The sequence below is a fragment of the Coregonus lavaretus genome (genome assembly GCF_964263955.1).
Source record: "Coregonus lavaretus genome assembly, contig: HAP1_SCAFFOLD_742, whole genome shotgun sequence".
Taxonomy (NCBI): domain Eukaryota; kingdom Metazoa; phylum Chordata; class Actinopteri; order Salmoniformes; family Salmonidae; genus Coregonus; species Coregonus lavaretus.
In genome coordinates this window covers 9,283-22,247 of record NW_028162195.1, presented here as the reverse complement: position 1 = coordinate 22,247, position 12,965 = coordinate 9,283, and the positions used below count along the sequence as shown (strand labels likewise).

Below are 12,965 nucleotides of genomic sequence, written 5' to 3'. Positions count from 1 at the left end.
CCCCATAATGACAAAGCAAACACAGGTTTTTAGAAATATCACATTTACATAAGTATTCAGACCCTTTACTCAGTACATTGTTGAAGCAACTTTGGCAGTGATTACAGCCTCGAGTCTTCTTGGGTATGACGCTACAAGCTTGGCACACCTGTATTTGGGGAGTTTCTCCCATTCTTCTCTGCAGATCCTCTCAAGCTCTGTCAGGTTGGATGGGGAGTGTTGCTGCACAGCTATTTTCAAATCTCTCCAGAGATGTTCAATCGGGTTCAAGTCCGGGCTCTGGCTGGGCCAATCAAGGACATTCAGAGACTTGTCCCGAAGCCACGCCTGCATTGTCTTGGCTGTGTGCTTAGGGTCGTTGTCCTGTTGAAAGGTGAACCTTCGCCCCAGTCTGAGGTCCTGAGCGCTCTGGAGCAGGTTTTCATCAAGGATCTCTCTGTACATTGCTCCGTTCATCTTTCCCTCGATCCTGACTAGTCTCCCAGTTCCTGCCGCTGAAAAACATCCCCACAGCATGATGCTGCAACCACCATACTTCACCGTAGGGATGGTGCCAGGTTTCCTCCAGAGGTAACGCTTGGCATTCAGACCAAAGTGTTCAATCTTGGTTTCACCAGACCAGAGAACCTTGTTTCTCATGATCTGAGAGTCCTTTAGGTGCCTTTTGGCAAACTCCAAGCGTGCTGTCATGTGCCTTTAATGAGGAGTGACCTCTGGCCACTCTACCATAAAGACCTGATTGGTGTGATGCTGCAGAGATGGTTGTCCTTCTGGAAGGTTCTCCCATCTCCACAGAGGAAGTCTAGAGCTCTGTCAGAGTAACCATCAGGTTCTTGGTCACCTCCCTGACCAAGGCCCTTCTCCCCTGATTGCTCAGTTTGGCTGGGCCGCCAGGTCTAGGAAGAGTCTTGGTGGATCCAAACTTCTTCCATTTAAGAATGACGGAGGCCACTGTGTTCTTGGGGACCTTCCATACTGCAGTCATTTTTTGGTATCCTTCCCCAGATCAGCCTTCACAACAATCCAGTCTCTGAGCTCTACAGCAATTCCTTCGACCTCATGGCTTGGTTTTTGCACTAACATGCACTGTCAACTGTGGAACCTTATATAGACAGGTGTGTGCCTTTTCAAATCATGTCCAATCAATTGAATTTACCACAGGTGGACTCCAGTCAAGTTGTAGAAACATCACAAGGATGATCAATGGAAACAGGATGCACCTGAACTCAATTTCTAGTCTCATAGCAAAGGGTCTAAATACTTTTGTAAATAAGGTATTTATGTTTTATTTTTAATACATTTCCTACAATTTCACTTTGTCATTATGGGGTATTGTGTGTAGATTGCAGAGGAATTTTTTTTATTCAATTTAACGTAACAAAATGTGGAAAAACTTAAGTGGTCTGAATACTTTCTGAATGCACTGTAGACACTGGTTTGACGCTGGAGATAATGAATATGGAGTTGAAAGGTGGCAGAGTTGCCCTTTAACGACTCGATGAATGTATCTGGTGAGTTCACCATACTTTTATGTCAAAATTATGCTGTATACGTTTTTCACTCAATGGGAAAAAAAAGGAATTGCCATGACCATAAGCATAGGAGATTTGCTTACCAGTAGATAAAGGCACATTCAGTAGATAAACTAATGACGAAAAACAAAATAATGACTTTTGTGGTAATCAATGTCAGAAAATGCCCATATATTAAAGGTACAGCTAAAGCCACATAAATGGCAACTTCACCACTGTTCAACCTCATTGTCATTATCTCCAGCACAATACCATGGTCAACATATGTGAAAAAAGCACATTTCTAAGTTTTGTAAAAATATTTTACCTGATGACATCATCAGCAAGAAAATACACTCCCATGGGCTAGAAACTTGTTGCAGGTTTTGAAAATACCTTTTTTCTTTTTTTATCCTATCCTGTGATGTCACAGAGACACATTATTTTGGGACCTTTCTTCTTATCTTTTTAGCGATAGATGCTGGAGATGATGAATATGAAGTTGAAAGTGGTGGAATTGCCCTTTAGTGCTCACAGACAAAGGACCCATGTTGGCAGGTATAAACGGGCTGATGACTCAAAATATTATAGCTGCCCATAAATGTACAGCTGAAACAACTTGATGCCCACAGCAAGACAAAACTGAAGAAGAGCCAGCAGCCAAATGAATCTATCATATGCATCAATTCACTTTTTTTGCATGTTATTTGAGAGGTCATCTTGTTCTGAACTCAGTCAGAGATATGACCTTTACTTCTCTATACATTTTCAGATTCTAGAAATATGTACAGTTCAGTATGTGAGATGCAATGTCTGTTTTTTAAATGTTGTAACTATTTCACAAATCTAATGTTCATCTTTCACGTTTACCCTGTCAACCACTCTTCTCTAAGAACATGTTTTTTTAACACCCCTGTATGGAGTGATATTAGTGCTAACAGAAATTGAATTTCAATTAAATCATTTAGATTTGTTTACTTATGCATTTAAAATTTGAATTTGTATTGCACAAATTGAATTACACTGTCACGATCGTCATAGGGAACAGACCAAGGCGCAGCGTGATGAACAAACATACTTTAATTAGTTAAAGTTTAAACTCAATACAAAACAAGAAACGACTCGTGACGTCCACGGTATCAATGACCGAACACGGAACAAAAACCCACAAACCCAAAGGGAAAAACATACAGTTTAAATATGGCTCCCAATCAGAGACAACCAGCCAACAGCTGACACTCGTTGCCTCTGATTAGGAGTCACTCAGGCAAACATAGAATTAAACACAACAGAATTACCAACATAGAAATACACACATAGAATGAACACACCCTGGCTCAACATAATGAGTCCCAGAGCCAGGGTGTGACAGTACCCCCCCCTAAAGGCGCGGACTGCGACCGCGCCTCAACTGAACAAAACAGGGGAGGGCTGGGCAGGCATACCTCCTCGGCGGCGGTTCTGGCTCCGGCCTTGACCACCACCCTCCAATACACCCCCCATAGCGCCCCTGGTCCAGTCTGGCCCCGCCGGCAGGAGCAGGACTGGACTTAGCAGGAGCGGTTAGCTTCAGCTCCATAGTGGAGCAGTTGACCGGTACCTTACCAGGCACCGGTGACCCAGGCACGGGTTGTGCTGGACTGACGACGCGCACCCCTGGCTTGGTGCGTGGAGGAGGAACGGGCCTTACCAGGCTGACGACGCGCACCCCTGGCTTGGTGCGTGGAGGAGGAACGGGCCTTACCAGGCTGACGACTCGCACCCCTGGCTTGGTGCGTGGAGGAGGGACGGGCCTTACCAGGCTGACGACTTAGTGCGAGTGGCAGGAACAGGCCGGGCCGGGCTGGCGACGCGCACCGTATACTTGGTGCGAGTGGCAGGAACAGGCCGGGCCAGGCTGGCGACGCGCACCGTATACTTGGTGCGAGTGGCAGGAACAAGCCGGGCCGGGCTGGCGACGCGCACCGTAGACTTGGTGCGAGTGGCAGGAACAGGCCGGGCCGGGCTGGCGACGCGCACCGTATACTTGGTGCGAGTGGCAGGAACAGGCCGGGCCGGGCTGGCGACGCGCACCGTAGACTTGGTGCGAGTGGCAGGAACAGGCCGGGCCGGCGACGCGCACCGTAGACTTGGTGCGAGTGGCAGGAACAGGCCGGGCCGGGCTGGCGACGCGCACCGTATACTTGGTGCGAGTGGCAGGAACAGGCCGGGCCGGGCTGGCGACGCGCACCGTAGACTTGGTGCGAGTGGCAGGAACAGGCCGGGCCGGGCTGGCGACGCGCACCGTATACTTGGTGCGAGTGGCCGGAACAGGCCGGGCCGGGCTGGTGACGCGCACCGTAGGCTTGGTGCGTGGAGCAGGGACAGGCCGGGCTGGGCTGGCGACGCGCACCGTAGGCTTGGTGCGTGGAGCAGGGACAGGCCGGACTGGGCTGGCGACGCACACCGTAGGCTTGGTGCGTGGAGCAGGGACAGGTCGGGCTGGGCTGGCGACGCACACCGTAGGCTTGGTGCGTGGAGCAGGGACAGGCCGAACCGGGCTGTGGAGACGGATAGGAGGCCTGGAGTGAAGAGCGGCCACAACCCGTCCTGGCTGAATGCCTACCCTCACACACTCTGTGTGAGGCATCCGCACAGGACGTACAGGGCGGTGTACCCCTGGCCTGGTGGCCTTCTGGATCCGCCCCTTTTTTTCCTCCGTCAGCCCCGTCGTCCATGCCGTGTGCCCCCCCCCCTAAAAAATTTCTGGGGTTGCCTCTCGACCGTCCGACGACGACCCTGATCACGCCGTTGCTCCTCTCTCCGTCGCCTCTCTACTGTCTCACTCCATGGCCGGCGATCCATCCCGGCCAGGATTTCCCCCCAAGTCCAGGACCCTTTACCGTCCAATATCTCCTCCCATGTCCAGGCTGCCTGCTCCTGGACACGCTGCTCCTCTTTCGCCAGGGCCTTTCCCGGCGCTTCCTCCCATGTCCAGCCCAAGGGCTGCCCCTGGACACGCTGCTTGGTCGTTGCATGGTGGGTTTTTCTGTCACGATCGTCATAGGGAACAGACCAAGGCGCAGCGTGATGAACAAACATACTTTAATTAGTTAAAGTTTAAACTCAATACAAAACAAGAAACGACTCGTGACGTCCACGGTATCAATGACCGAACACGGAACAAAAACCCACAAACCCAAAGGGAAAAACATACAGTTTAAATATGGCTCCCAATCAGAGACAACCAGCCAACAGCTGACACTCGTTGCCTCTGATTGGGAGTCACTCAGGCAAACATAGAATTAAACACAACAGAATTACCAACATAGAAATACACACATAGAATGAACACACCCTGGCTCAACATAATGAGTCCCAGAGCCAGGGTGTGACATACACATTTAATTATTATTGGATTTTTTGTTACATGTACAGGTATTTGTATTTCATTATTTGAAATTAAATTGAATGAATATTGGATTCAGAATTAAAACTGTATTTCAATGTATTCATAAATATTCTATACAACTATCAATTGCCTATATCAATTATCTGGCAGAAGTCAGTATTTCCTTCTCAGTCAATTATACTATTGAGAAAATCAACCCCTTTATCAAACATTGATTGGTCATTTGACTATTGGCTGGTGATGTGCTGTATTGTTTGGAGTAATCACTCAATTCATTATTCCCCATTACTAACAGAGAGACAAATCTTTACAAATCTTTACTCTACCATTGAAATCAATTAATTATGATTTGATACACATTGTTCAACTTAAAATAGGATTTATCCCTGAGTACTTGTATACAAAATCACTTACAAACTTAATTTCAAGCAAAGCAGTGTTCACTGTTTTCTATATTTTCTAGCTCCTCAACAACACTGGAACTGATCAAAGACACAGAAAGAGACAGTTTGGACTTTGATCCAGTGCATCAAAACCTAACCTTTTTTATTGGCTACAAAAAGCAAAACATTAAGCAATACAATAATTTAATATACAGTATGGAATTTTAAGGTTACTTGCGTAACCCCGGTTCTCTGATATTATGAGTGAGATATCTCACAGTAGGGATTCACAAAATCTCTTGAAGCTCGAAGAACCAATCACACATGCCTGTCGGAGATCGACAGGTTGAGTGGTGAATGAGGTGAGCCCCTCCCTTCATACTAAAGAGCCACTCGCCCGCCTTCTGGTCATTCTCAAGCATGTCAAACTTCATCACATTCTTGCGAGTAGGGGAATGTGGTGAGATAGCTCACTCATAATATCAGAGAACCAGGGTTACCCAAGGCACCTTAAATTATCTTTCAATTATTCGTTTTAATTTCTCACAATGGGATATGGCCAACTCCTGTCTCTCACATGCTCTCCGAAGCCAGGTAGTCTCAATGTATTAACACTCAGAGGCCCCGACACTGAGAACAGTATGCGCCAAAGAATGCACAGTAACGTCTAGTAGGTAGAACCTCATAAACGTATGAGGGGATGCCCAACAAGCCGCAATGCAAATCTCCTTCAAGGAGATACCCTTAAGCAGCGCCCAATAAGTAGCCATACCTCTGGTGGAGTGAGCCCTCAGGCCTTCTGGAGGCTATAGCCCCTTGCTATTATAGGCCAATATAATAGGTTTGACAATCCAATGTGATAACCGTTGATGAGAGAGCAGCGTCCCCTTGCAGGGAGGTGCCCAGGACACAAAGAGTTGGTTGCTCTTGCACAAAGCTCTCGTTCTATCCAAGTACTGTATATGCCCAATGTTCGTACTGGACACAAACGGTGGAGCCACACTTCTTCTGTAGAACGGAAAGGTGGTGCGTGGAATGATCTCCGCTATCCAGAGTTTGCCTGGCCATCGGGGGGATACCAAGTTGAGGGATGAGCCGCCTTCTTCACTGGCTAGAGTGGGGAGTATGAGGATGAGGGGAACAAAAGCATAAAGCAACACCCTCGGTCAACACCCTCAGCCAGCTTGTACACCCTAGGGGTGAGTCTCGTACTTGCGCGAAGAAAAGCGGCCAGTGCACGCTTTCGTGTGATGCAAAGAGATCTATGGATGCTTGACCTCATCGCTCCCAGATCTGTTTCACCACTTGGGGATGGAGTATCTGGAAAATAATTCCACTCCTACGTTCAGTACACCCTGGAAATTAGTCGCACGTAGTGACAGTAGGTGTGCTCTGCTCCACAGAATAAGTAAGCGCAGGGTACGAGTACCACCCTGGCTTTGATGTAAGCCACCATAGTTGTATTGTCCATTCTGATCAAGACGTGACAATTCCGAAGGGAGGGTTGAAAGTGTCTCAGAGCAAGAAACACTGTCAGCAATTCAAGGTAGTTTATGAGACTATAACTGTGGGTTTGCAGCCTGCTGTGTCACTGGTCTCTCAGTTAGCACTGGCGCTAGTGAACTGACCCTCTCCCTCATGCAGAGCCTTGAGGTTGCCATGATATCCGGGTCTGCCTGGCAGGTGTTAGCAAGGCTAGTCTTGATGCAGTAGCTAACCTGGTTTTGAGTCTCTTGGACCGGAGAACCTAGGGGGTTCGAGTGCCTGCCTTAGCATTGGCCATAATTTGAGTCAAGGTTGGGCCGTGGTCAAGCCACTGTTACTCTTCCTACGTCCCTAATTTGTGGAAAAGGCCTGCTAACCCAGGGGTGCCTGCTGGAATTAGCCTTGACAGGCGTAAACTATTTTATTAAGTGACTCACGGCTAATGACTAGCTGGAGTACGCACTGTGTATAAATGCTATAGCCGTGGTAGTCTATTGAAGGCGTTAGGTAGCTAGCAACCAGCACGTGGGCTACGGTTTGTAAAGCTAGCCTTGTCCTCGGTTCCCCTTGGGCAGGGGTAGCAGGCTCCATGACTCCACAAAACAGCTAATCCGAGAACAAAGTGAAACGTAGTTAGCATTCGCCACTTGGGCTAATAGCCTAGCTAGTTAGCACATGCTAGCCGGAGAAGATAATCCTTCAACAATGTGAACGTAGCTACAGTGAGGGAAAAAAGTATTTGATCCCCTGCTGATTTTGTATGTTTGCCCACTGACAAAGACATGATCAGTCTATAATTTTAATGGTAGGTTTATTTGAACAGTGAGAGACAGAACAACAACAAAAAAATCCAGAAAAACGCATGTCAAAAATGTTATAAATTTCTTTTCAGTGACTGATGCAACTCAACAATCAGCTATTTGGTAGGCTATTTAACGCGCGCTGCCCAAATTGAGCACTTAAAACAATCAACAGCTCATTTTTCAAATAAGCTAATGACCGCTGTGGTCAAATCATACTCTGTGGTGTAGTATTTGTAATGATGTTATATATTTCTGTATGAGGCAGAAGTAATTATATAGCTTATTTTGGCAAATTTCATTCAATTGACTTTAGGGGAAGCTAATCTTCCCCTAGCCTTTTGGATGCGCTGCCTATGCTGACATCAATGTATAAGTTGCCGGTGCATTAAACAGCTGGCTGCAAGGCTTACAAGGGGGCCAAGTTCAAATGCCACATCAAATTCAAAGCAATCGGCGCACTGCCTAAATATATGACCTCAAGCAAACTGTCTTGCAATGTCTCTGCTCAGTGCTGAGAGAAATTAACACAGGCTGGCAGCTTCTCTACGAGCAAATTTCTACATGGTCCTAAAGCCAGCAAATCAATTCGCTAAATAGCCGTTGCATTTTACTCGGGATTGGAATGATTTTAGTCTACTTTTTTTGTAGCCTTCTTTTACATTTCTGGTCTTGAGCTATACCCAACTGACGCCCCTGCCTGTGTTACAGAATTGTCCTGAGCGGAGATATTAACGTAATCTTCTTCATCGTGTTCACTGTTCATTTTCTCATGAGACCCCCCACAAACACTCTTTCTTTGAATGTTTCCATGCTCGTTGTCATAGACATCCTCTGATTTCCCATAGCTGTGCCCTTTTTCCTTCCCATTCTTCTTTTCACCCGTCACTCTTTCCAGACCTCCCTCGTAACAGTCGTTTTCTAAATTCACATAGTCCTCTTCCTCTTCCTCTTCCTCTTCGTGGTCCTCCCCTCTGTTGTCAATACCTGTTGTATAACAATTTGCTCATTAATATTTCCAACAGCAAACTCCTGGGAATAGAAAAGATTTACAACAAAAGTATTTTGAGATGCTGCTTAACTTAACTTTTCAAGCTCAAGGCCTAAATCAAGTTCAGATTCAGCCTTTGAGTTTACATAATTGTGATATCACTTACATTCTCTCTGGCCAGTCTCTGTAGATGGCTTTCTGCTCCTCCTTGTCCTCAAGATGACTAGACAGATGACAAGCAGAAGCAGAAACAGCAGTGCTACCCCACCAGTCCCTCCAGAAACAATGATGGGGACCATGAATGCTGAAGAAAATGTAGGTATTTCAAGGTTTAGACCTACAGATCAAGACTTGTAAATGGCAAATTAATAGAATATAAAAACAAACAAAAATGTGATATGAAGGATGATAAGTCATGTTACAATACTATGACTTTTCTCTCACGTAAAAGCTATTTTAAATACTTTTTTTTTTAAGCATGTGTTATTTTACCTCTAATGGTGACAGCTAGTTCACTATTAGCCGACCTGAATAACCGGGTGGAGACGTTGACTCCATAGCTGCAGCTGTATTTCCCCTGGTCTTTATACTCTGCAACAGGGAAGTGGAAAGAGGCAGAGTGGTTGACTGCTGGCGTAGTCTCAGTTCTGTTGGATCCAGAGAAGTTCAGATAGAAGAGGCCTCCAGGATACTGTGGCTGAATGGAGCAGGTGATGGAGAAGCTGTGGCCCCTGATCACCTCTGGCCCCTGAGGTTCCCAAAACATCCCTCCATTTGGAGGACTGAGAGAGATGTTGGGCTGTAGCAGGACCACTGGAAAGAAAGTAAACAGCAATTTGACAGTAATGTAATTCCATATTCATACCTTCTAACTGAGAAATGTGTGTGCGATGGACAAGGTAGTCAGTCTCTTGTCTCTATCAAGGCTCTGAATCATAAAGAAATACAGTGAGTTTAGTATTTGGTCCTCTGTAGCTCAGCTGGTAGAGCACGGCGCTTGTAACGCCAAGGTAGTGGGTTCGATCCCCGGGACCACCCATACACAAAAAATGTATGCACGCATGACTGTAAGTCGCTTTGGATAAAAGCGTCTGCTAAATGGCATATTATTATTATTATTATTATATTCATAGCACGCAATGACTACATCAAACTTGTGACTCTAGACATTTGTTGGATGCATTTGCTTTGGTTGTGTTTCAGATGATTTTGTGCCCAATAGAAATGAATGGTAAATAATGTATTGTGTCAATTTGGATGTACTTTTATTGTAAATAAGAATATAGTATGTTTCTAAACATTTCTATATTAATGTGCTACCATGATTACGGATAGTCCTGAATAAATCGTGAATAATGATGAGTGAGAAAGTTAGACGCAAAAATATCATACCCCACAAAATAATCTGAAACACAACCAAAGCAAACAGCAAATGCATCCAACAAATGTGTAGAGTCACAAGTTTGATGTAGTCATTGCGTGCTATGAATATGGGACCAATTACTAAACTTTTGACTACTTTAATAAACATACTGTAGAAGTGAATTTGTCCCAATACTTTTGGTATTTAATTTCTAAACGGTTTGCCCACTATATAGGAACATACCCTCAAATTAAAGCTGACAGTCTGCACTTTGACCTCAGTCATTGTATCTTTTCAAATCTAAAGTGCTGTAGTACAGAGCCAAAACAAAACATTTGTCACTCTCCCAATACTTTTGGAGCTCACTGTAGATTATGCAACACTTGTTTCCCAACTACCACCTCACCTTTAGTAACGTTGCTGTAAGGGGAGCTGATGACTTGGCCGTTGGAGAGGGTTCTGTAGAGACAGCGGTAACTGCCCTGGTGTGAAGCATCCATCTTAAACTTTGTTAAAGTAGCCCTGGGCTGTGAGGATCCAACGGTCACGGACATGATGGAGTCTCTATTCAGATAGAAGAGGAATTCCACAGCATTACAGAGGATACAGGATGGAAGAGTGCAGGTGAGATGGACCTCCTCTCCATGCAAGAAGGCAGAATAGGCCGGGTCTGTGGAGAGTGAAGGCTTCTGCAAGACAACACCTGTTGGTCAAATACAGGTAGTTTAGTGAGGCAACAGTAATCACAACCTATCTGCTGGTCTTCATACTGTATTAGCCACATGCTCTGTTCTAGGCTGCCCCCATCTGGTCACATATCACCAAGTCTGGCTTGGGTTAAGGTTATTTCTGCAACAGTCAACTCTCCACTAGGTGGCAGAGCAGGCAATAATACTGCAGTAATATGCTTTTTAGGATTTTCTCTATGATGAGACCTTTTTGCACAATTCAAACCATTCAAACCAAACCCTGATAAAACTCTAGTCTAGACAAGGCAAAGAGACTCCCTTACCTGAACAAATAACACCTGCGTCGTTACCATGATTACAGTCATGTGTTCCTCCTCCTGTGTGTGGGCACTGTGTGATGGAGCACTCACTGCCAGAGCAGCCAACATCATCCTGCCAGATGGACCCACTGCCCTGACCAAAGTAGGCCCTCTCTGTGGCACTATCAGCTCTCCCACAGCCCAGCTGTCTACACACCACAGCAGTGTCATTCAAGTCCCACACGTCATCACACACGGTTCGCCAGTGACCAATTTGATAGACCTCCACCCTCCCAGAGCAGTGGTCACTCCCATTGACCAGTCTGACGTTAGGTTTAACTAGGAATGAAAGAAAATTAGAAAAGGAGAAAATTAAGGAGAAAATAAATGCATTTCAGTAGCACATTCAACTAAATCAATGGCAAGTTGACACAAGCATAATGAACTGTAATTTGACTTTTATCAACCACAATAGCAACCCAGGGACTTTTACCTGAGCAGACAACTCTGGCGTCTTGAGACTGTAAACAGTCATGGTGTTTCAATCCTCCATGTGAGCATTCTGTGAGGGAGCTCTCACTGCCGTTACACCCAACATCATCCAGCCAAGTAGGTCTGCCACCACTACCCTGACCTACGTGGGCAGTACCTTGGAAACTCACAGTCCTTCCACAGCCCAGCTGGCCACACACCACATTGGCATCGTTTACGTCCCACTTCTGACCACACACTCTTCCCCACTGGCCCTTGTAAAGAATCTCTACTGTCCCCGAGCAGAGACTAGTGCCATTGACCAGCCTGATCTCTTCACCAGCTCACAAAGAGGAAATGAGATGATTGGGAAAATGATTAATAATGATTAATGAGCAATTAAAAACAGCCAGTATTGTCAAAGCTGTTCTATTAAAAGTTGTTACAAACGTGTTACTTAACCTTTTTGGACTTTAACAGCATTTTTTTTTTGTTCCCCTTTTTCTCCCCAATTTCAATCTTGTCTCATCGCTGCAACTCCCCGACCGGCTCGGGAGGCAAAGGCCGAGTCATGCATCCCCCGATAGATGACCCGCCAAGCCGTGCTTCTTAACACACGCTCGCTTAACCCGGAAGCCAGCCGCACCAATGTGTTGGAGGAAATACCATTGGAAAATGTATGCACTCACTAACTGTAAGTCGCTCTGGAGTAAAGCCCCCCCAGCCAAACCCTAACCTAACCCGGACGTCGCTGGGACAACTGTGCGCCGCCCTATGGGACTCCCGATCACGGCCGGTTGCGATACAGCCCGGGATAGAACAGGGGTCTGTACTGACGCCTCTAGCACTATGATGCAGTGCCTTAGACCGCTGCGCCACTCAGGAGGCCTTTAACAGCATTTTTAAAGTATTTTAAAACTTTTTTGAGACGTAAATGAACACTTACCTGCCAATGTAGATAACACAATTTGATGAGCTGTTTGGGAGAAACACAGACAACCAAAACAATACAATTAAACACACATTTGCTGAGGTTGCCATTTCTAAATGGATAACGCCTTATAATAATGTCCAGTAAAAAAATCAGATTTTTTTTTTAAATATATGTTTGCTCACCATTTATGAATTGTTATTGTTACATTTGTAAATGTTAGTAAGCTATATATACAGTGGGGGAAAAAAGTATTTAGTCAGCCACCAATTGAGCAAGTTCTCCCACTTAAAAAGATGAGAGAGGCCTGTAATTTTCATCATAGGTACACGTCAACTATTACAGACAAAATGAGGAAAATAAATCCAGAAAATCACATTGTAGGATTTTTAATGAATTTATGTGCAAATTATGGTGGAAAATAAGTATTTGGTCAATAACAAAAGTTTCTCAATACTTTGTTATATACCCTTTGTTGGCAATGACACAGGTCAAACGTTTTCTGTAAGTCTTCACAAGGTTTTCACACACTGTTGCTGGTATTTTGGCCCATTCCTCCATGCAGATCTCCTCTAGAGCAGTGATGTTTTGGGGCTGTCGCTGGGCAACACAGACTTTCAACTCCCTCCAAAGATTTTCTATGGGGTTGAG

General features: G+C 45.5%; 1 protein-coding gene and 1 long non-coding RNA gene across 2 annotated transcripts; both read right to left on the bottom strand.

The window, feature by feature from the left end:
• Window positions 1–7,720: 7,720 nt before the first annotated feature.
• LOC311119483 lies at window positions 7,721–9,424 on the bottom strand. The gene is made up of 3 exons (XR_014611978.1): window positions 9,054–9,424; window positions 8,728–8,865; window positions 7,721–8,557 (listed from the first exon to the last, which is right to left on the bottom strand). It is a non-coding gene; the product is annotated as an uncharacterized lncRNA (long non-coding RNA).
• An 862-nt stretch (window positions 9,425–10,286) lies between these two features.
• LOC311119484 (scavenger receptor cysteine-rich domain-containing protein DMBT1-like) lies at window positions 10,287–11,726 on the bottom strand (the record flags this gene model as incomplete). Its single annotated transcript, XM_084194164.1, has 3 exons — window positions 10,287–10,627; window positions 10,937–11,251; window positions 11,406–11,726. Coding segments are annotated over 3 exons (977 nt in total), but the record flags the coding sequence as incomplete, so codon positions are not given.
• Between the last annotated feature and the right edge of the window lie 1,239 nt (window positions 11,727–12,965).